We start from the raw sequence: 23,364 nt of genomic DNA, 5'->3' as shown, positions 1-23,364 counted from the left end.
TTGGGGGCTGGGGGCTGGGAGAAGACCCTGGTTTGTGGCCTGGGGACTGGGAAGGCAGTGAGCATTGCTGAGCCAGACAGAGAACTGGTTGGGGAAAGGAGCCAGCCTCTTCCCTGCAGCCTGTGGACCCCCAGCCCTTCTAGGCCCTGAGCCCTTCTGTGGCTCTTGTATTAGGAGTGATTGGGGAAGCGGCCAAGTAGCCTCAGCCACCCACCAGTTTTCAGGAATTTTCAGGACCCAGAGGGCTCACCCCATCCTCCCTGGTGGAAAAATACTCCATGACCTTGTGGCCCAAGGCTGCTGCTTAGAGCCAGGTCAGAGGGTTCTCTGGCCCCAGAGCTCAGGCCCTGTCCCATCCTTCTCACCTGCCCCAGCTGCCCCTACTCACCTCTCCCAGGCTGGATCTGAGTCTGGGCTGTGTCTTCAGGAGGCTCCAGGTCAAGCCAGGTGTAGAGCAGGGGATTGCCCCATGACCCTGGCCCACCTGGCAGTGGGGGACTTGGTGAGGGTATATGCACTGCTAGGTAGAGGCAACTTTAGCACTTGGGGCCACTCTAAGGTTTAGACCTTCCAGACTATGGAGCCAGGAAGTGTAATCTAGAACTGGGTGGCCCTGCAGACCCTGTGGACCTCAGGGCTGCCCGAGGGCTGAGCCTGTGTGCGGCTCAGAGGCCCTAACCCTGCAAAAGCTCTGTTCCCCGTGGGCCACCTTTCAGACCTTTAGCGTGTCATTTACTAAGCAAATATTTACCTAGTGTTCCTACATGTCAGGCACTGTTCTAGACCCTCTACAAATATGAACTATTTTATTTCATTTTATTTTTATTTTTAGAGACAGGGTCTTTAAAGTGGAGAATGTGACCCAGGCTGGCCTTGACCTCCCATGCTCAAGCAATCCTCCCACCTCAGCCTCCTTAACAGCTGAGACTACAGGCACATGCCACCATGCCTGGCTAATTAAAAAAAGGTTTTTTTGTTTGTTTGTTTGTTTGTTTGTATGTAGAGATGGGGGTCTTGCCGTGTTGCCAGGCTGGTCTCAAACCTAGGGCTTGAACTCTTTTTATACTTTTTTTTTCATATCTTGGTACTCACTGGCATTGAACTCTTGATTGTATCAAGTAGGAGGACCTGCCCCATTTTACAGATGGAGAAACTGAGGCAAGAGGTTCAGGGACTTGCCTGGAGTTGCATGGTGGCTGAGCTGGGATTCAGATAAGCTCATTCATGTAGCAAGGGGCACTCAGAAGAATGCAGTTACCCCAGGGCCCTTGGACAGGGGTGTCTGGGACACCTGGCACCAGGACCCATGGTATTCTAGAAGGCAGAGCTGACTCGCCATGAGGCATGCCTCCTCTGGAAGCCCAAAGAGGTGTGGGGCCAGTCGCAGCTCCTCCCTGGAGTCCAGCTGCCTGCTGCACTGGATCACCGGGAGTCCTGGTGCAGGAGCGGCTTGTTTCCTGCTGTCTGCCTTGCTGGAGATGATATATGGGGAAGAGGTGGTACAGTTCCTACCCTCTCTGCCAGTCACAGCCAGGTTGCTGGAGGTGGCAAATGTCCCCATCTCACTTGTTCATGTTGGGGGATGCAGGAGACAAAAGGAGGGGGACCTTGGTGACACACTCAGGAACCCACCATGAGGGATGCAGAGGTAACCCAGGCCTGTTCAAGCCTGCTGTAGGAGTTCAACAGAGCTGGGTGCAAATCCTGTGTGACCTAGGACAAGTCACTCAACCTTACTGAGACTCTGAGTCAGGTGGGGTGGCAGATGGAGCTCATGAGAGCTCTGTGGGGAGGAGCTGGGGGAGAGAGGTTGGCATCTGGGAGCGGCTTTCTGCACAATGCCTTGGGTGGGCAGGGAAGGTAGCCGGGATTTGAAGTAAGAATGAGACAGGCATTTACAGTGGAGGTCTCAGGGAAGGCAAAGGTGTGCAGTGAGAAAAGTCTGGGAGGGAATGATCAGACGATTCTGAGAGCCTGGGCCCTGACCACTGAGGGGCATGCCCCAACCTCATCCTCCCTAACCTCTGGCTACCTAACCCTGCCAGTGGCCCAGTCCTGACAGCACTTATGGGACAGTAGCAGGTTGGCTCTCCCTCTGCTATGGAAGCTGTGTGGTGAGGCCTAGGGGCCTGACCCCTGTGTCATCCTCAGTGCTTACGACAGGCCCCTTCTGTCCCCCAACTGCCCACAGGGCTGCTGCATCAAGTGGTAAGGCCTTGGGGTTCAGTCTTTATCCCGTGCTGGTGGAGGCTGTCCAAATCCCAGGGCAGGGCCCACAGTTTAGATGCACTGAGCCCAGATAGGTGGGCCCTGATGAGAAGAACCACCCTCCGTAATACAAGTACAAATAGCTGCACACTTTCATTGATGGCTCTCCATGTGCTTTTAATATATTAACTCATTTAATTCCCATGAGGCAAGAACCACTTATTCAATTCTTCATTTGATAAATAGCCCTGAGCACCCACTATGTGGCAGGCTCAGGATACAGTGGTGACAGACAGTGTCCCAACCCCAGTCCAGACCTGCTTCTGGCAGCGAGGAAGCAAACAGCTCCAATGCAGCAGCCTCCCAGACCCCAGGCCCCTAAAAAAAGCCTCAAGGCCAAATTCAGGCAAGCCCCCGCCTACTCCCACCTAATAATCTGGGTCTGCACCGCCACCTGGTGTTCACACTCAGAATGGCTCCAAACAGTGTGCCCTTGCCTCCTCCACCAAGGAAACTTGCACCCACCCCAACCACTCAGGTTTGGGATGGTCACCATCTGGGCGATGGGAACGGGCCTCCTGGGCCCCTTTGGAGGGTGTGGAGGCAGGTGCGGTTTCTCTGGGGCAGTCATTCAGCAGCACCTGTTGTCCCAGTGGCTCTTACAGAGCAGCGTCCAACAGATCCACTCCCCACCCAACACCATCGTCGGCGACAAGGGCCTCAGCAGAGCAGGCAGGATGAGTATCGCACGTCGTGCCGGCTCAGCACCATGCGGGCGCTCCATGTCCGCAGGACTCACCTGGTGAGGTCACCATCTTAGTGTCCTGGCTGTGGGGAAGTTCATGTCCTTCACCCCTTGCCCCCTGCCCAGCCTGAAACATCCACTGCTACCTTTTATCAAACCCAGCACGAGGCCCAGCAGATGAAAGCCTTGCCTGGCCCCCAGGCAGAGGTGTCAGCTCCTCTGGAGTCCCCTGTCCTCAGCTGCCTCTCTGGTCACTTCCTCCTGAGGGAGCTGTCGTTGCTGTCAATGCTGCCATCCTGGCTCTCCTGCTGGTGGGTCTCTTCCAACTCCAGAACCGACTGGGTGCCCCTCAGCACCAGAGCCCAGCAGAGGGCCTGCTGTAGAAGAGCTAGGAATGTGTGAAAAGAATAAATGAGTGGTGTCAGGAGAAGCCAGCTCTGTCTTCAGAGAATATTCTTTCCTTCTTCGGGGGTGTGAACTCAGGTTCACCCACCTGGGACCAAATTCAGGCCCTGTCTTGTGCTCAGCAACCCTACTGCCCTGTGCCTCAGTTTCCCCATCTGTAATGTGGGGGCACGAGGGGTGCCCACTCTGTGGGTTGCTGGGGAGTTAAATGGGCTCGGATTCTGTCCGTGAGTGCCCCAGGAGGTCCACACGCACACAGACTCTGGGCCTGATTCATCTGCGGGGATTTATAGCAGGAATCTTCCTGCCTCCTTCACCTGGAGTTTCAGAGTGTCATTTTTATTGACCCATTATCGAGCCTCTGAGAAATCCCTTAAATCTCTCATAATCTGGTGTTCTCAGGCTCCTCTGGGTAAAGAGCTTCCTGATGAGCTTCAGCTGGGGCAGGGTTTGGCCCACACTCTCATTGCTTGGACCTCTGGGGCCTCCAGCCTGCTAGCAGGATGTGGGAGGAGGGTAGGGGTTTAATATCAGCCTGCTGGGCCTCAGCTGGGGAGGGGCCTGAGATTCCGGTGAGTGAGGTATCCAGGGCATGAGATTTAAGGAAGCACACACATTAATGTTGGTGAAAGTGCAGTGTCAGTACCCGAAAGTGAGTGGCTCCTTAAATTTTGAAGCCTAGGCCCTTCATTCACTTGACCTAGTCCTGGCCCTGCCAGTTGATCCCCACATCAGGGCCTGCAGTCTGGGGGCTGCTCTCCATGCCACATGTGGGAGAGGCCAAGTGCAGAGAAGAGATCTGAGGGTGGGACCACAGAACCCCTGGGCCACCAGACAGGTGAACTGCCTGAGGGTGGCAGTGCCTGGAACTGCAAGCAGGTGGCAGAACAGGTTGGCATGGAAGGCTGTCGGGCAGACTGGGGAGTGAATTGGATAGTGCCTGCTGGGTGCCCTGTCAGGCCCCTGCACCTCCAGTCTCTGAGGCTTATCTGAGGCTCCTTTCTAGAATGGTGTGGGAGAAGGGCCAGGTCCCTGGCTCTGAGTCTGATGCCCTCAGTCTCTGGGTGCTGGGTCTCCTCCCCTGCAATAGGGGTGACCGTATACCCTCCCAGGGGCTACTGAGAATAAAGTGAGATGGTGCCAGATGGCGCCAATCAAGGGTAACTTATTAGGACCAGATTCTGGCCCTCGAGGTAGCCCAAGGCCCACTACCAAGGCCCTTCTGGCAGCTCTCCGGAGTTGTTGGCTGGAGCCCCTGGAAGTGCATGTATGGAATTGTTATACATGCCTGGCAGCGCTCCTGGCTGGGGATACAGGGGCCTGTGTGCAAAACCACCTTACAGGGCTCTCAGTCCAGCACACAAGAGATGTCCTGGGCGAGGTAGATAGAATTGGACTGAACTCTCAAACCAGCCCCCATCCCACTAGCGTCCAGAAAGGTGCCATGGCCAGGAAGAAACCTCAAGGTGGGCAGTAAACCAAGAGGGAGCTCTAGGGTCCCAGGATCAGCCAAGAGGTGATCAGGATGAGGCTTCCTGGGGTGAGGGGCTCTGCTGCTCTTTGAGGAGCCCAGGTTTGGGGAGTCCCATTTGCCAAGTGCCTCGCCCTCCCCACCTGGACCAAAGTTAGGGGTCCTGTCTCTTTGACAGGGATCTCCATGAGCAAGACCACTTAGTTAGAAAATGGCCTGGAGGATTGTGAAATTGGCAACATTCCTGGGTGCCAGCTATGTGCAGGGAGCTGGCCCTGTGCTCAGGTTCTCCCCGAGCTCTGCCCTTGTGACCTGCCATCCCTGCCTCGTGGCTGCACGGCCCTGGACCAGTCTCACTGCTTCTCTGAGCCCCCCTGTGCTTTCTCTGTAAGAGGGGGCTAGTGTTTGTCACAGGGATTAAATGAGATGACGGGAGCGGGTACACAGCAGGCAGTAGGTACCGTGTGGTGGGGTAGGAGTAGAGATCCCCGTGGACAACCCCTCTCAGGGTACCAGGCTCAAGACAGGCATGGGCTCAAGTCCAAGTGGGGACTAGGGACTCAGACAGGGCTTAGACCAGCCCAGGCACTTGCCTTCTTTTAGAGTAAAGAGAGAACATTGGCCAGGACAAAATTCAAAGAAGAGGTGAAGATGAAGGGGCCAAGGCTGAGGACCCTGAGGGATCAGGGAGAGCCACAGGTGAGGGACGTCCCAGGGAAAGTCCCCATGAAGGTAGCCTGAAGCCAGGGGCTTTGTGTGTTCTCCGTGCCTTCCCTGCCGATGGCTCTGGCACAAGGGACAGCCCCCCACCTGCCTTGGCCTCCAGCAAGGGTGTACCCCCGGTAGGAGGGCGTACCAGGCCCCTGCCCTGCCAGCCCCTCCAGCTGGACTGCAGGCTTTACCCAAGCTCCAGCCACTGGCTGAACTGTGTCTTCTTCTGTCACTAGGACAGACAGGCAGAGGTGGTGCCCAGGAGCATCAGGCAGGCCTCCTTCTCATACCCACCACCCTCTGCCCTCTCCAAAATCAAAGATGTGAGGTCCCCAAGGAGACTTCATCCAAATCCCCCTCCAAAGACCCCTCCTGAGAGACAATCCTTGCCCTCTACTTTAGACCTGAGAGACTTCAAGGCCTGGGAAGCAGTTATATTTGGTGTGGCTGGAGAAGCTCTGAATTGTTGTCTTTTTCCCAGGTTGTCTCTCCAAGACTCCCAGTGAAGGGGAAGCACCTAGTGACTCTGAGCCTTGTTGGAGCTTGGCCAGGCTGAAGGTGGGCCCAGATGACAGCCCCTAACCCCTTCCCCTCTCCACCTAGGCCTTCCCTTTTCAAACCCTATCCGAGCAATTCCTGCCTCCCACCTCCCCGTGCCTGAGCAGAAAAAAGGGCAGGATTGCTTTGCCCACTTTACAAATGAGTCAGCGGAGGGCCAGGGGAAGGAACAGATCCTCCCTCCTGGTTTGGTCAGTTCATGCCAAATTCAGGACTGGGACCTGAACCTTGAGACTCCCGAAGAACAACCCCCTCACCCCCATTTCTTGCTCCCTCTATGGCCCAGGACCTGCTCTTTCTCAAGCTTCCACCCCAGCTCCCCTCCCCATCACTCTGCCCGCTCACCCAGGCTGGAACCATGGAGCCATCTTCTTCTGCAGCCCCCAAAGTCCTCAGGCAGGGCAAGCCTGAAGTTGGTACCAAGAACTGTGGGAAGGGGCCAAGTGGCTGCCAACTTCACTTTCTCCCTTGGTGTTGTAGGAAGAGCAGATAGCACGGGGCTCCAAAGCCCCACACAGTGGGGCAATCATGGACACTTCATTCAGCCCCTCGGACCACCCAGTTCCTCATGGGTAAATGGGGCTGGGCAGGTCTTGCAGGTCTGGCCCACTGGGGCCATCCAGCAGCCCAGGCCTGGTGGCTTCTAACTGGTGACCTGCCCTCTTAACACCCCTTGGTGGGACTGGCTTTTATGTTATTGCGTTCCCCAAGCTGGGAATGAGGGGCTGCTCCGCTGGGCCACGAGCTGAACCCAGAGAAGGGAAGCTGGTGTTGCTGCCACAGGAGGATCAGCCAGGAGTGTGGCACCTCCTGGATGCCACTGTGCCTGCTGGGAGAGAGAGCAGCACTCCACTGGGTTTCTTGGGAAATGCCACGGGTAGAGAATGTTTCTCACTGGGTTCTGTTGTTCTGTTCCACTGCTAGACAGCCTGTGCCACATCTGTCACAGCCACGGCTACACCCACAGAATGGGCAGCAGAGGCTGCCACATCCTGGCCTGCAACCCAAGTCCCCGTGAGTCAGGCAGAAAGTGAAGGCGGCTGGTGCCTGCTCCTCTGCCTCCTCCAGACAGGCTTCCCTGAATGCAACTCTTGGAGACTGGGAGCAACTCAGTCAGCAGACTTTCTCTGACCCAGCAGACTTGGCTCTCAAGGGCAGCAAGCCCTCACTCACCTCCAAGCACACGGTTGAGCATACAGAAACTGCTTGATTCCTCCTGTGGACTCGGCATGAGGGAGACACCAGGGAGGCCCCTGTGTGATTTTTCACTTTGCTTTCGAGTTAAATGGTGTGATGGGCTACCTGAGATTTTGCTCAAAATGTGAACATCTGGCTCAGGCTGTGATCGACTGATCAGAGCTGACCTGGCTTACTGAAGGCCTTGGTATCCCCTGGGTGAGGCCAGGGAGGGGGCCCCTGGCCTCAGAGTAAAGACTGTCTAGACCTCCCTCCCCTGTCTGCAGATTTGAGTTCAGGGTAACATCTCCAGACAGAAAACTTGGCCCCAGGCTCCCAGAGGATCACCTTCCCAGCAGAACCCTGAGGGAGAGGGGGATCCTTCAAAGCTGAGGGCAGACCTGAGAAGCAGGTCCTCCTCCTCCACCCAGCAGAAGGTCTCTTTGACACAGACTGCTTCCCCCAGGCCAGGGGCTGGGAAAAGGAAACCCCCTTCCCAGATGGGTCTCAGCTCCACCTCCCTCTCTGCTTTCCCGACAGACCCTCTCCTGGGCTGAAGGCTGTAGCCCTAGAGTTTTCTCTGGGATGGGGGAGGGGACACCCACTTCTTGTTCCTCCCTATATGCCTGCTGCCATTCCCTTAGCTCCCTTGGGTTGGGGGAGAGGGGCAGGGAGTTTTTCCTGGGGAACACTGACACCTGCCCTGATTTTCCACTTGCAGGACCAAAGCACCTAGGGTGAGGGGGGAAGGGACTGCTGCCAAGGAGCTCTGATGGCTGAGGGGAGGTGAGAGAAGGTGCCACGGGCAGACTCAGGCCCAGGTGGGATGGTATCCTAGTCCCACCCCACCTAAGGGGTCTCCATGCTCTCCCCCTCCCTTCCTCCTTTCCCTGCAGCTGATGTCTACACACTTCTTGTTCTTTTCTTAGCAACTCTGGCCTTTTAGAGTGTCCCCTGGTTGACTAAGGCCCCCTGTCCTGAGCCCTCAGAGGACAAGGTGTGTGGGGATGTCAAAACAGCATCTCCTAGGGTTCCCCCAGATATCATTGACCACGGCTCTCCACACTGAGGCCTGCTGAGGGGTGCAGCTGGGCAGGATGGGGTGGGGGTGTCTGCCCTCAGCCTATAAAATCCCTAGGCACACCCTGCCCCCACCCCACCTTCTTTTTCCTACATATGTAGATATAGAGATATATAGACCTACACAATGTGTGTTATGTGTGTACACACACACACACACATGCACCTTTTTTCCTATTTGATATCTGTCTCCTCCATCTAGAATGGAAATGCAGAGTCTAGGTTGGTTCCCCTCAGGACCGTGGTGCCAGGCTCATGATAGACGCTTAGCAATGTTTCTGGAAGGAATCCACAGCAAGGTCAAGCTGCTCTACTGGAGTTTCTGGGCCCTCCCCCACAAGAACTTTCCTTTACATTCTGTAAGCGTCCCCAGTGTCTGCCTGCAGCCAGGCAATGGGATTATTTCATTCACTTTGGCTTGAAGGTGACGTTTCACTTTATTAAACAAGAAGATGGCCTCTGAAGGCGCCAAGCCGCGTCCACCCAGATACCACCTACCACGAACTGCCCAGCTTCTGAGCCCAAGCCCTGGTTGCTACTCCCAAGGAAGGGTTTTACTTATGGAAGAGTGTGTGTGTGTGTGTGTGTGTGTGTGTGTGTGTGTGTGTGTGTGTTGTCGGGCAGGGGGCATTTCTCAAAGAGCCCCATTTAATAGTCAATTTCAGGAGCAGTGAGGCAGGCAGGCAACTCCATCTCATTCCACTGCCTGGCTGAGGGTGGTGACCACACCAGCCTCAAGGCCTCAAGGAGGACACACCAACTAGAACCTTTCACCCCGATATTTATTGACCCCACACTCTGAAAGACCTGGGAACTTGCTGGGAACTTGGTTTTCCCACAGGACTGGGAATAAGAGCTAGAGAGCAGAAGGTGGGTGGAAGGGGGAGAAAGTGCCTGTGAGGGCACAAGAGGTGTGAACATGTGCCCTGGCACCCACAGAGACAGCTGCCCTGTGCACATCATCTAGCCAAGCCCACCCCACAGGAGAGGGGCATAGGGCAGGCAGCAGGAGCGGGTGGGCACTGGGGTCCTCCTGGAGCCACTGTCCAGGTCCTGGTCCCTGGGAGCCAGCCTTACTCCACAGGCCCTTTTCTTCAGGATCCCCCAGACGCTGGATCTTCTGCAGCTCCCACATCCCTGGGCTGAAGGCCCACCCAAAAGGGTGGGAGGACACAGCCCACCACTGCCTTTCCTCTCACTCCATGTCCCTCCAGAATCCTGCCAATCTGCTGAGGGAAGGAGACCTCTTCCAAAGATCAAGGCCATCACCGACAGGCTGAGCTGTGACCCCAGTGTGGTTGGCTCATGGGCACGTGGCCCTCCCCTCACCTAAGGCCCTGTCCCCCAGCCCCTTCCTCTAGCTCAGCCCTCCATCATGGAACTGGGGGAGCGGGGGCTCGCGTGCCCCTTATTTCCATGACTCTGGCCTGAAGGCTCAGCTCCCTGGAGAGAGCCTGGATGTCACTTAGAGTCCTGGTTTGTGGGACTTTCAGGGCTAAAACTGGAATAGGCCTGGGAAAACCAGGATGGCTGGTCACCCTAGTGTCATTCTCCCCCAAACCCTTCTGAACCCTGCAGGTGCGTTCCACACAGATGACCCTAATGGTTTCCCACACCCCACCCTTCCCCTGCACCCTTGTGCTCCAGAAAAAGCCACACTATTTTGCTTCCTTTCGTGTTTCAGACCCAGCTCCTATGGGTCCTGAGGTGCCATACCTCCCCCGGGGCCCTTGGGGCCCAAGCCTCCTTCCTCCCCCGGTCCCACAAGGTCCTGTCCAGTTGACCTTTCCACCCTAGTGGGTGGCAGGCCTTGGGACCCCAATCCACAGTTGAGAAATGAAACCCCAGGGCAACCTCAAAGTCAGGGCCAGAGGCATTTCCTCAGACGGCTCAAGAGAAACCTGGGCTGCCACCTCATAGCTGTGATTCAAGCAACTATCCCCAGGCCCCCCACAGCCCCTCACCCATCCTGCCCCTCCTAGGGTTCCACACCCCAAGTGTCACAGGCTCACATGCTCTCCATGTAAACATCTTCATTACATCTTTAATGCTCTCACATGGAGCTGCTCTGGGTTAAATTACAGCTGTATGCATCCTGAATTCCTGGCAGCCTCCAGTCGACTCAAGTGCTAACGTATTTATAGCATTTAGAGGAGGGAATAAATCCAGAACCTTCCCCATGGGGGCTTCCTAGGCCCTTCCCTCCTGACACATGGCATTTGCTCAATGGAAGGTCTGCATACACTACCCCTGCATCCCCTCCAGCCAGCGGCGGACAGTGACGGTGAAGAGGCTGGGCACAGGACGTGCCTCTGTGCATGCTTGTGTGCATATGTATGCCCAGCGTAAAAAATGCCCCGCTCTTGGGGTCTGTCTCTGCCCAATGCCTTGCCAGGACCCCTGGTATCAGCCCTGACCCTCCAAGGCTTATGGAGAGGCCAAGTGCAGGGACCCATCTCCCCACTCTCTAAACACTGAATGGCTCTTCCCATAGATGGGATGGAGGTGGGGAATTCAAACATAGACTAAGTTTTTTAGATGTTTTTCTGAGGTGCAATCCCTCACCTGCTTTCAGGCAGTCATAACTGCCCCCTCTAGCCCATAGCCTGTGATTACTGCCCTCAGACCAACAGCCTCTTCCAACCCCAGATCCTCAGTAGAGCCCAAGACAGGGAGCCGTTTTCAGCAGGTGAGCCCAGTGAAGCAATGCAGTGGAGAGAGGAACCGTGCTGTGTGTGCTTCCCTCTTCCCTGCAGTCCTGAAGATTGAAGGCAGAGAAGATAGCCTACCCTGATGCTCCACTACATACCATGGGGTAGAGGTCGACTTGGACGGTGGGGCCAGTGTGGACAATCTCATCCTGCCCGCTGTGCTGGGACAGACACATGTCTGTCCATGGGCACACTCATGCACATGCATGAGGCCTCTTGGCAGGTCTGGGGGGGCTGCATCCTTCCACTTCCATTCCCCTACTTCCTTCCCCCTCAGCTCCCATCCTAGCTTGGCCCCAGTAACATCTGGTTGCCAAGGATGGGTGGCTGGGAGACCTCCTGGACCCTCTGTAGTACGGATGGACCCTGGGTGTGAATTGCCCTTCTCCTGGCATCCTTGCATACTGGACAGTTTCAGCTCCATCTCTGGGCTTCTCAGGGCCCATAACAGATGCTACCCTACCCTGTCCCTATAACTTGGGTGGTTTCCTCTCCCCACCCCGGAGGAGGCTCCAGATTCCAAAAAACAGGTCTCTCCCTAACAGAGGGAAACCTCCCCTTTCCTCCCCCAATCCCTCCCACTCCGTATCTCCCCCATTTCCTCCACATTAGCGGGGCAGACCCTGATGTGAGGGATCTGGACAGGGGATGAGGAAGCCAGCAGAGGCTCTTGACCTTCTCAGCATGAGGGATGCCCTCTGTGCCAGGGCCCTCAGGTCAGGAGAAGTCAGTGGTCAGAAGTCCAGCCTGGCTAGGGCCCTCTCTTAGAGTCTAGAGTCAGCAGGTGGATCTGGAGAACAGCTGGGGCCTGGCTCAGCCCTCTCGTGTCTTGGCAGGGCAGATCTTCAGAGTAGGTCTTGACAATCAGGGAGTGGGGAGCTCCGTGGGCACCGTGGCGGGTCTCTATCAGAAGTCCAGGCTTGTCCCAGGCCACTCACGCATGGATGGCATTGGCCACATCGGTAAACACCAGCCGGCTGGGCCTCTGCAGTGGGCCCTGGGAGGGCAGAGTAGTCTGCAGGAAGACAGGCAGGGGCATCAGAGAACATGGGCAAGGCCATGCACTCACTGGCCCGGTCAACTCCACCCTCACTTCCTGGTGCCTGCTTACGCTTGGCACTAGCAATGGCTTCTGCCTGGAATGCCCTCCCTGCAAGCTCAGCCTAGAAATACGACTTGGCTCAGATGACTCCTCCCCAGCTTGCCCTGTCACCTTGGAGGCGCTTACTGTGTTGATTTAATTATGCATGCATCGCCTTTTCCCAGCGGGGGATCAGAGGGCTGGACTCTGTACCCCTAGGCCCTAGCACAGGGGCTGGTACAAGGAGGAACATGGGAAACAAGTATCAAGTGGCCAGCAGTCCCAGCGGCTGGGTGGACCAAGGTTCTCAGTTTGAGTTTCTGAATATCCCAAGGAGGCAATATATCCTGACCCAGGTGATGCAGAACTGGTGGCAAAACCAAAGGGTCTTCAGACTCCCAGCCTGGATTCTTTCTGAGCCCAAGAAGACGCAAAGAGGCTGGATGAGTCAGGGGCAGGCCAGGGCTGCTCATGGTGCTCTGGCCCTTGGGGATTTGGGGAAATGGTGGCAAGTGGTCAGGCAGCCCAGTGGCTACAACAGGATGGCCACACAGGTACCCATCCCTTTGGACACAGGAGGCAAGTTTGGCTGGGATCTTCACACGCCTGGGTCTGTCAGCCACTGGGAATCCACCAGCCTACTCAGAGGTACTGCTGCCCAAGAGTCTGACCCCATCCACAACCCACTCAGGACCACGGACCCTCAGGAAGCAGAGGAACCTGGGGTCCTAACCGCCAACAATCTCCCCCATTAGTCCTTTCCTACTTTCCTAACCAGTACGTGGGGGCACATGGGGCAAGAATTAGGATTTTCAATTGTAGATGAGAACACTGAGGCTCAGAGATGCCAGTGGGGCTCCCAAGATCAGCAGGCTATGGGGCAGAGCCAGGCTGTATCCCAGGACTGCCTCGGCCTGGCCTTGCGCTGTGAGTTTGTGGGTGGCCCCAGAGCAATATGACCACTTTCTGAACAAATCTGGAAAAAGCCATGTACCCAATACCTGCCATCTGACCACAAGGCAGGTGCTAGAAAGCTGCATGAGAAAGGAGGGAGGGTGAGGGTGGAGGACAGAGGATGCTGCAGGCGGGGTGGGGAGCCTGGTCAGTGCCCACCTTGCCCTGCATGGCCTGCACAGAAGTAGCAGCCTGTACGGAGGCGGCGTCCCGCCCATGCTCCAGCAGCTCCTGCTCCAACTCATCTTGTTCCTCCGTGGGGTCGAAGTTGTACATGGGCATGAGCTGGTGGCGTAGCTTCTCCAGCCTGGGGATGGGGGCAAAGGCTGCTGGGGACAGGGCAGGCCCTTCCCCTCCCAGCAGCCCTCCAGGCCCTGCCTCCTGACTAGCTGAGCCACAGCACACAACCATGCTTAGGGCCTTAAGATTTCCCTTGAAATGGGAACAAATGACAGACATTTTTGCACCTATAGTACCAGCTTAATCCCTTAAATGGGTAGCCAGGGAGGCAGCAGTTACCCACTCCAGGGTAAGGCCATATGCCAAGTAGCTGTCATCCATGGGCCCCACAGGGATCACCTAGGCTAGGGCCTTGCTGTAATCCACAGCGTCTGAGTCTCAGGTGGAACTGGGGAGCCAGTAGCCGTTAGCTCAGAGCAGCAGGGCAAGGGTGGCTGGGCAGTTGGATGGGAGTAATCCCAGCCTTCCCCCTCCCTGCCTATCCCCAGTCCCAGGGTTATACCCAGTTATCTAGAATCCTCACACCTGCCTGCCCTGTGTGTGAGATCCTTGTGCAAGGCGGGCCCTCAACCCTCCCCAAAGGGAAGTGGTCACCCCCAACCATGAATGGGCAGGACAGGCCTTGACTCCCACTTTCTTCGGAGCCCAGCCCAGCACTGCCCATGGCCTCAAGTTTTGGGTGGGATTTGGGTTTGGGTGGGGAATTACCTCTTCTTCTTCCTGATGTACAAAACCTGCAAGAGAAGGAGCAGCATCAAATGGCAAGGAGAGGAGGCCCTGAGGAACCCAGCAGCCCTTCTGGATGGGGACATGCTGAGGCTGACGAACAAGAGACCCGTGGGTCCCCATCCTAACGACACATATACCACCCCCGCTTCACCTTCATGCCTCCTCTTTTTTTTTTTTTGAGACAGAGTCTTGCTCTGTCACCCAGGCTGGAGTGCAGTGGCACAATCTCGGCTCACTGCAACCTCCGCCTCCAAGGTTCAAGTGATTCTCCTGCCTAAGCCTCCCGAGTAGCTGGGATTACAGGTGTGCACCACCACACCTGGCTAATTTTTGTATTTTTAGTAGAGATGGGGTTTTACCATGTTGGCCAGGCTGGTCTTGAACTCCTGGCCTTGTGATCCACCCACCTCGGCCTCCCAAAGTGCTGGGATTACAGGCGTGAGCCACCACACCGGCCCCATGACTCCTTTTGACATTGTTAGCTGCAGACCGTGCCTAGACTGAGTTTGGGGACTCAGAGGCTCCCTCCAGCCTGGGAGCCCACGCAGTTAGGCCCAGCCTGGGGACTGGTGGGCCCCACCTATTGGCTGGGCTGCCAATACTAACTGTAGCTCCAGCCACTCAGCACCTGCCTGTGGCTCCCCAGGGCTGAAGAAGAAAGGGAAAACTTCAGCACATCCCCCCACCTCAACTCTTCCCAGGCCCAAAGCCACATGCAGGCAAAAAGTAAAGGGAACAAGTGAGGCAGCACATGCCTGTAGTCCCAGTTACTCAAGACGCTGAGGCAGGAGGATCTCTTGAGCCCAGGAGTTCGAGTCCAGCCTGGGCAACATACTGACATCCCGTCTCTATAACATGTAAAAAGAACCAGGGACAGGCAGTGGCCAGACTCTGCAGCGTGTAGAGCAGTGGCTCTAGGCAAGGCCCTGAGCTGGTGGTCTCCAGAGTTCCTATGGGAGGCTGACGGCCCCCAGTGGACTAAGGTAGGGGTTGGGGACTGGAGCTCCTAGGCATCAGCCCAGGTCAACCCCCAAAAACTCTGATGTAAGAGGAACCTAACAAGGCCCCTAGGTCTGGTCCCCCATTGTACAACCTTGAAGATGAGGGCCTAGGCAGCCTGAGAAAACATCTAGGACCTCTAGGCCAGAGTAAGAAACCCTGTACAATGCGCTGAGGAGAGGGAGGAAGTGGGTAAGACTTGGGGGACCACCTTGGGTGGGGAATCCGGGGACCTCTGCCATTATCCTGCTCTTCCCTAAACTGGCAGTTTCTGACTACCAGGAGCATGACTACCTCTGCCTGGGGGAAAGCACAGCCCTGTGGTTTACCCCAAATCCTCCCACATTCTTTGTGCCCCATTCACAGCTTGAATCTGGTTTGATTTCCAGCCTGGCCCAGAGCTCCTCCTGCAGGACCCCCAAAACCTGCAAAGAAACTAGGGTATCGATCCTCACTCTCCCCTCCTGTCCAGGGTCTCATGTAGGGGTGCTCCCTTGCTCCCCTGTGGGTAGGCTGTGACAGGAACTCTGGGGTCTTCTGGCCCAGCCCCTGCCACCCTTAGCAAGTGGATCCAGCCCCAGCCCCAGCCCCTGTGGTCCCTACCTCTCAGCCCCTGCCCCAAGCCCTCCTCCCTCCCCTGAGACCCTGGGATTCAGAAGGATCTACAGAAAAGGCCAGAACCTTTACCCAATTTCCATGCCTTTTCCCCTCTTCCTCAGCTAACAGCCACCCACACACCCTCCTTTCCAAATCTTCCCTACCCCTCACTGTCCAGGAGGTGCAGCCCCGCCTCCTCCAGGAACCTCCCCCACCACTGATCCTGGTCTGCCCATACCAAGCACTTTTCCTTCCTGGGTAAGGCAGAAAGCCTGGTGCAGATTTGCTCCTCCTTGTACCCACAGCCCTGCTTGAGGCTGGCATCGGGGAGAGGAAGCAGTACTCAGTCAGCACCTCTGGGCCTGTCTCCGGTCCCCAGGAGCTATCTTCTGCCCTCCGCTGCCTTTGTCCTATGAGCTTCCTACCTCTGATTTTGGCAAGAGGGGCATCCACCCAGGCCTTCTGAATGTTCCTCTAGAACAAAGAGTAAGAGAGCATTCTCAAGTTCCAAGGACAAAACCTTTCACTGAAAGTAACGAGGGCAGTTTCTAGGCCCTATTCTGCCCTTAAGGGTGCCTCCATCTGCTTACCCACTGCATGGGTGCCAAGGGAAAACATTGGCATCCTGCCTTACCTCCACCCAGGAGACCTCTCAGGCCTTGGCCTCATTCTGCCTGTGCTGCACCCTGGGCCTGCTTGCTGGCTGGCAGTTGCTCCCTGGCAGCAATCTGGAGCCTGCGGGGCCCATATGGCAACCCTGGTTTAACAGCAGCTCCAACCAGGCCATGATGGGCCATCCACAGCCCTACTTGTCAGAGCAACATGCTCCTGAGCCCAAGGCCAGCCATCAGAGCCTGCGAGGAGCAGTGGGCAGAATCCTACCATTGCCAGGCATACTGGGGAACCTCAGGGGCACCCCATCCTCCCTAGTCTTAGCCTGCACGATCTCCAGTGGTCCCTCAGTGACATTCTGAGTGTCCATGTATCATCTTAGGGGGACAGCCCATATCCTTAGGGACTGATACCAGATCAAGAGGCATCACACTCACTACTGAAGGATACCTGCAGCCCTCTCCCCAGCCCCCTTCCTTCCTGATGGCTGCCACCTCCACCCCTTCTCATGACATGGAGGCCAGGCTTCCACTTTGAGGTCTCAGCTCTAATTTTGCTTCTCAGCTGTCCCTAACCACCTAGCCTGGAAAGCACTCCTGCTTTCCTGCTTGAGTCCCCAAGTCAGTCCCTGCAGGCTTCCCTTCGAACCCTTGGTTTTTATCTGTTTCCCACTCCCTGTAAGAACCACAGGGCAGGACCTTGTCTTCCCAGCCTCTATTGGGTCCCAAAGTCCTGGTCCAGGGCAGGTACTCAGTAAATAATTGCCAAGTGAATAAATGAATGTTCATTGCCAACAGCCTCCCATGCACAGATCGTCTTACCCAGACTCTGCAGCCCACGGTCCACGTCAACCACCTTTAAGCCTTTTCTTCTATTGCAACCCCACATCCACTGCCCTAACTGTCCTGCTGGCTGCTCACAGAACCCTCTGTCTGCCTCCAAACTTTTGCCCATCAGGACCCTCCACTTGGAACTCCCTGACTACTATGTGGCCTTCCCGACCCAGCTCAAGATACCATGTATTCCCGAGAACCTTTTCTGTTGTTTCCAGTTGGAAGCATAGCCTCTCTGGTCTCTGGGCCCCAGTGGACAAATCTCTGCGGGAGAGGAGGACCGCACTCTCATTAATAGATTGTTGGCCAGGCACAGAGGCTCATGCCTGTAATCCCAGCACTTTGGGAGGCCAACGGGGACAGATCACTTGAGGCCAGGAGTTCAAGACCAGCCTGGCTAACACAGCGAAACCCCATCTCTACTAAAAATACAAAAATTAGCCGGGCGTGGCAGCTTATGCCTGTAATCCCAGCTACTTGGGAGTCTGAGGCAGGAGACTCGCTTAAGCCCCGGAGGTGGAGGTTGCAGTGAGCTGAGGTCGAGCCATTGCACTCCAGCCTGCACGACGGAGCAAGACTCTGTCTCAAAAATAACAACAACAACAACCAGATTGTCTTCTGATTGATTAGGCTCTCTATAAATCTAAACACTGATTATCCTCCCCCAGCCTACCCCAGCTCTCACCATGGCCACAGCCAGGCCTATCACCGTGATGATCCCAAAGGACAGAAGCATGGTACCCACGCCGGCCGTGCCACCAGCCGCATCAGGGATTCTGGTGTCATTAAAGGTGGTGGCCTCTGGGCTGAGGGTAGTGGTCTCGGAGGCTGGCCCATCTGTGGCAGGTTCCAGGTCAGACTCAGAGGTGGGTGGGCGGCTGCTGAACCAGCCCCTAGCAGATGCAGTCCTGGAGTTCATGCTGACGCGGAGAGGGCCCTGGCTGAGAGGCTGCCTGATGCCAGTCAACCTGCCCACTCACTCCTGACTCCGGAGTGCCCCAGCCTGTGGTTCCTGCCACCTGTGGTGGCCACCTGCACAGCCACCTCCTTGGATAAAGGGAGCCCCCTGCCTTCCTGGGTGCTAGAAAGGAAAGAATAAGAAACATGAGGCTAAGGACAGGGGCTCAGTAGTGAGATGAAGTCTCTCTAGGTTCTGAAAGCACTGGGGAGGTAAAGGTTTGAGGGCAAGGATGAGGGCAAGTTCAGGAGACATTAGGACACATACTTTACGTATCTACGGTGCCCCTGTTTTTAGGAACAAAAATGAAGCCCTGCATCCTCTGTCTGTGGGTAAGATGATCCTAGTGATCAAACCTGGAAGATATGAAAGGCAGCAGGGATGTTTGAAAGAAAAAGTCTCCCTCCCCTGATCAAAAACTCCCCACAACCTGCGTCCCCATATCCCCCACCTCCCCATATCCACCTCCTCATTCCCTGCCTCCCACATCCCTCATCCTGCTTGAGGAAAAAAATACCACAGCTTTTTCCTTTCCTGGAAGGAAACACTTGCCCAAGAGTCAGACAGGCCTGTCTTTGAAACCTAGCTCAGCCGCTTAACTAGTGATCCCTAGAAAGTCACTCCACCTCTCTGTGTCTCCGTTTTCCTGAGTCTAAGGTGGGGATATTGAGAACATCCCCACAGGGTCATGGGGTTACAGAAATGGCAGAACAAACAGGTCTCGAAGAAAGACTTAGCTCAGCACAACCCCCATCCACAGTAAGCATCCACTACATGTTAGATTTTCTCCCCATGGCCAACCCAGTCACAAAGGGGAGCCATGGCAGCCCCTGGACCCAGTCCACTGTGTGGTCCAGACTATGCTTGGAGTGTGGGTCGAGGCTGATGTGGAAAGACCGGAAGACAAGAAGGAGAGAGAGGCTCTGGTTCTCTGGCGGGGCTTCTCCTTAGGCTCTCGGGGACATTGGACTGCCCTCCCCACCCACCAACAATAGAGGGGCTGCTAGGGTCAAGGAGAAAGGCGAGGCAGGAATGGAGCTCCCAGTTTGGGTGCCTTCTCTTCCTTTACCCTCCTCCCCTGGAAGCAGAGGGTGAGAGATTTGCCCAGTGCAGAGGGCCCTGGTTAAGGTGGGGTGGGAAGAGGTCCCAGCCAAGCTGCAGATGGGGCGGCCTAGGGAGAGGAGGGATACCTAGCTCGTGGGTGCACACATCCCCCTTTGCTGGTTCATGGGCATTAGTGGGGTTGCCTCCCTGTGCAGATGCATGGGCGTGTGTGAGGTGTGTACACACCTCTGATGGTCCCTGAGGAAGGGGCAAGGCTGGCAGAGGGTTATGGGGTAGAAAGGCTCATCCCTCTTTGCCTTCTCCCTCCAGCTAGGCTGGGCACATAGAAAGTCCCGGGTTCTTTTCTTGGCTTTGCAACTGATCCCGGGCGTGACCTTGGGCCAAACCCTTAACTCGTGCCCTGGGGCTCTGTTTACATCGCCTCCCAAAGGAGAGAAGGGGCCCTACTGACCACTTACCAGGCCTGCCTCAGGGTCCAAAGGGGAAGGGAAGGAAACCGGGGTAAAAGGGGTCGGCACCGCGATCTTCGAGAACCCGCATGCAGTTCTCCACCAGGTCTCTCAGTCCTCCCTGCCTCAATCCCCATGCCCGCCTCCGCGACCCTGTGATGCCTGCCTTTTTGCACAGGAGCAGCGACCTCAGCACTTACTTAATCCTCTCCCGGCGCCGAGCTCAGTTGGAGAGGCTAGGGGTGGTAGTGACTGGCAGGAGGCCGGGGCGGGGGGAACCCCAAGGCCCGGCGTCAGGGGCTGCGGGTCCGACCCGAGATCCGCCCTCCCTGCAAGCTCCGAGCCGCTGGCCAGGCCCGCTACTGCGCACCAGCCGCATCCGCGAGCGCTGGCTCTGCCGGCCTGAGCTAGGGTGGGTAGGGCCGGGACCCACGGCGGAGGTGGGGCCGGGCCGAGCAGCCTCGGGGAATCCCCGAAGCTACAGCGCCTTGCCTCCCTGCACGCTCCGCTCCCCCGGCCCCCGATTGGCTGTCGGGCCTATAGCCCGCCCACAATTGGACCGTTCGCTTGTCGCTCGGGTCTGGCTCCACCCCCAGAGGGAGCCTAGAGCCTGGTCGCAGTTTTTAGAGACTACCCCTCACCCCGTGGCCTGCGCTGAAGTTGGGCGGGGGACCGTGGGTGGCCAGGCCCTTCCGGGCCAGAACTCGGGACCCCTGCCAGCTACCCGTGCCAGGACAGACTCACGCCCCCAAAACGCGGATGGATGTACAGAGGAGACTTGGGGAGAGCACTGGACTGGGAGTCCTTGGGCCTGCACTGAACTCTGGCAGACTTTGTGACCTTGAAGAAACTGCTTTTCCCTTCCTGAACCTTGGCTTTCTACTCAGACGGGTCCTCTGGTGTGAGGGTTCTTGGCAAATGACTCCAACCCCGGGCTAGAAATGGGGAATCTTCGTCTAGAGAAGTTGAGAGTGGGGTGGATTTATTATTGGGCACCCCGACCCAGGCAAGTCTACATATACCCTCACAATAGCTTCCATCCACGGCATGATCAGCTCAGGGAAGGACCCCTCAGATACTCCTGATCCGCCGGTTTTCAAGGGAGTTTTTGGGAGTCACAGCGTAGCCTGGTACAAATGCAAACGCCCCTGTGTCTCCCGGTCTGGGAAGGAGGTAGGGAAACAGCATGTTTAATAGTAGTTTAAGGCCGGGCATGGTGGCTTACTCCTGTAATCCCAGCACTTTGAGAGGCCAAGGCGATGGATCACCTGAAGTCAGGAGTTCGAGACCAGCCTGATCAACATGGTGAAACCCCGTCTCTATTAAAAATACAGAATTAGCGGGTCGTGTTGGCTCACGCCTGTAATCCCAGCTACTTGGGAGGCTGAGGCAGGAGAATGGCTTGAACCCGGAGGCCGAGGTTGCAGTGAGCAGAGATCGCGCCATTGTACTTCAGCCTGGACAACAAAAGCAAAACTCCGTCTCAAAAAAAAAAAAAAAAAAAAACTAGTTAACAGTGTTCTAGTTAACAGTACTTTCTGGTGGGGGGATGTTGACAAGACACACTTTGCGAGACGCTGCTGTGTATTTTATAGAAGGCGCAACTGAGGTCCAGAGGGGTCCCAACACCTGGAGAAGTTGCCAATAGAGTCAAGATTCGAATCAGTAAAAGAGCGGCCCCTGGGGTCTGGCCGCCAGTCGGCCGGCCCCCTGGTGGGCTTGGGCCGCTGACCTCGGTAGGGTCACGACACTGGGACTGGACCCCAAAGTTGGACCAGCCTTCAACACTGGAACCCGCCCACGCACATCTCCACCCCGCCCACAGGCTAAGATAGACCACGCCCCCGGACATCTGGTCCCCGCCCGAACACCCGGGCCCTCTGGTGACACGCCCCCGTTCCGGCAGGCTACTGGGCTCCGCCCACACACCTCCCCGGCCTGGTTGCTAAACGCCAGCTCGGAGCAATCCCCTTAGGCTGGAGCCAAATCCCTGCTGTGATTTTAAGGAAGACCGGCAGGTCCGGGCCCCCAGGGGTCAACCCCACACACATCCCTGCACTTTCCTGCATGCAGGCCCGCGGGCGTAGAGGGAGTGGAATTCACAGCCTCCCCACCCTTCCGCAGGGGTCTCCTGGGAGGAACCCACCAGCGATGGGAACCCTGAAGCTGGGCTACGGCGTCCGCCCGAGCCTTTTCTTAAACGCGCCGACCCCGGAAGCGGGGCGTCCGAGGGAGCGCGCGACGGGCCACGCACGTCCGGGCGTCCAGTTCGGGGCAGCTTCTCCGGCTGGTGGGCGGGTGGGGCAGCCTTTCAGGCAGGTATGCATGGGAGGTGGGGATCGGAACGGGGTGTTTCTACTGCAACCGCCTGGAGACCTGGCCGGTACCATTCTCCATAGTGCAGATGGGGAAACAGGGTTGGAGAGAGGGGACCTCGTCTGGGTCGTTAACAATGCGGTGCGTAGCTGTGAGGGAGTTTACACCTCTGACTTCGGGCCTTGGCTCCTGGGACGGCGCACTGGTGCACAGAGCCGCTTCTGGAGTCTGGTGGACTCGGGTTCGTGTCTTGCCTGGGACAGTTTCTTTTCTTTTCTTTTTTTTTTTTTTTTTTTTGAGACGGAGTCTCTCTCTGGCACCCAGGCTGGAGTGCAGTGGCGTGACCTCGGCTCGCTGCAACCTCCGTCTGCTGGGTTCAAGCAGTTCTCCTGCCTCAGCCTCCCGAGTAGCTGGGACTACAGGTGCGCGTCACTATGCCCGGCTAATTTTTTGTATTTTTAGTAGAGACAGGGTTTCACCATGCTGGCCAGGCTGGTCTCGAACTCCTGACCTCGTGATCCGCGCACCTCGGCCTCCCAAAGTGCTGGGATTACAGGCGTGAGCCACCGTGCCCAGCTTGCCTGGGACAGTTTCTACCTGAGTGACGTTGGGCAAGTCGCTTCCCTTCTCTGACCCTACTTGTATCTGAAGATGTGGCACTTAGCAGGTGCTCAATAAATGCTAGTTTGGACTTTTATCTGGAAGCAAAGGGGACCGCTGATTTAAACCTTCAGTTAAACTTGCTTGTGACCTCTTTAAATATAAAATTGTAAATTTTTTAGTTGGTGGTTTACGCTGATGTCCTGGATTATAGGTTAAATTAGGAGGAAATTTTCAGCATGTAAATCCATGACAGTACACACACAATGTCAGATTCAAAGCTCCCAATCAAAGGCAATCATCTGCTCCTTGTAACATCAGTTAAGATCATGTAACATCTGGTCCTTGCTGTGTGTTGAGCTGCCTCCCAGGCCTTGGATATTCGTAGACTAATGCACTGCTTGCCATGGGTTTGGTGTGATTTTCCCCCATCTTATGGATTAAGAAAGTGAAATTCAGAAATAATGACTTGCTCAAGATCACACACGCTAGGTTAGACACAGATCTGTCCTGTCCCCACATATGTGCCCTAACCTACCACCAACCCATTTATTAGCAGAGACTGAGCTATGGGCTCAGCCCACTCCAGCTAAAAATGTGAGGAAAACGTAAGTGGCCAAGACAAGAATGATCAAATAGGTGGGTAAGGCTCTAAATGGAGTCAAGGGGGTGTCAGAGCAAGAGCAAAACTATTCTCAGGCAATGTATTGGTAGAAGCGGGGGTGTCATACAAGGCTCACTTGCTTTCCTGGTTCCTCTCACTCCCAGGGTGGCAACCAACTATATCTGAGGACCAGAGCCATTTTGAGGCACCAGAGCTTGTGACCTCTCCATCTCCACCCAGCTGGGTCCAGGGGCCACTCTCA

At 56.2% G+C, this 23,364-nt stretch overlaps 1 protein-coding gene across 6 annotated transcripts; it reads right to left on the bottom strand.

Moving 5' to 3' along the window:
* Positions 1-10,378: 10,378 nt before the first annotated feature.
* Positions 10,379-23,363, bottom strand: C2H3orf18 (chromosome 2 C3orf18 homolog). 6 transcript variants are annotated; one of them, XM_054480821.1, is made up of 6 exons: positions 23,239-23,340; positions 17,796-18,191; positions 15,904-16,139; positions 14,049-14,074; positions 13,260-13,407; positions 10,379-12,080 (listed from the first exon to the last, which is right to left on the bottom strand). In XM_054480821.1, the coding sequence occupies exons 2-6, from the start codon at positions 18,027-18,029 to the stop codon at positions 11,972-11,974; spliced, it is 753 nt and encodes a 250-aa protein (XP_054336796.1). In that variant the 5' UTR covers positions 18,030-18,191; positions 23,239-23,340; the 3' UTR covers positions 10,379-11,971. The 6 variants fall into 6 exon arrangements, with proteins under 6 accessions (XP_054336796.1, XP_063518021.1, XP_054336804.1 ...); XM_063661951.1 differs by lacking the exon at positions 23,239-23,340 and adding an exon at positions 19,783-20,067; XM_054480829.1 differs by lacking the exon at positions 15,904-16,139 and having other exon boundaries at positions 23,239-23,363.
* Between the last annotated feature and the right edge of the window lies 1 nt (position 23,364).

The sequence above is a fragment of the Pongo pygmaeus genome, chromosome 2 (genome assembly GCF_028885625.2).
Source record: "Pongo pygmaeus isolate AG05252 chromosome 2, NHGRI_mPonPyg2-v2.0_pri, whole genome shotgun sequence".
NCBI lineage: Eukaryota > Metazoa > Chordata > Mammalia > Primates > Hominidae > Pongo > Pongo pygmaeus.
This window is presented reverse-complemented; position numbering and strand designations above follow the sequence as displayed.

Bases quoted from the DNA above. Each gene is read 5' to 3' on its own strand.
- C2H3orf18 (XM_054480821.1), bottom strand. From the start codon at position 18,029: ATGAACTCCAGGACTGCATCTGCTAGGGGCTGGTTCAGCAGCCGCCCA. The intron at 14,075-15,903 runs GTATGGGCAGAC...CTTCTCTTGCAG, and splicing joins CCAGGAAGGAAAAGTGCTTG to GTTTTGTACATCAGGAAGAA. The intron at 13,408-14,048 runs GTAATTCCCCAC...CCCCATCCCCAG, and splicing joins TACATCAGGAAGAAGAAGAG to GCTGGAGAAGCTACGCCACC.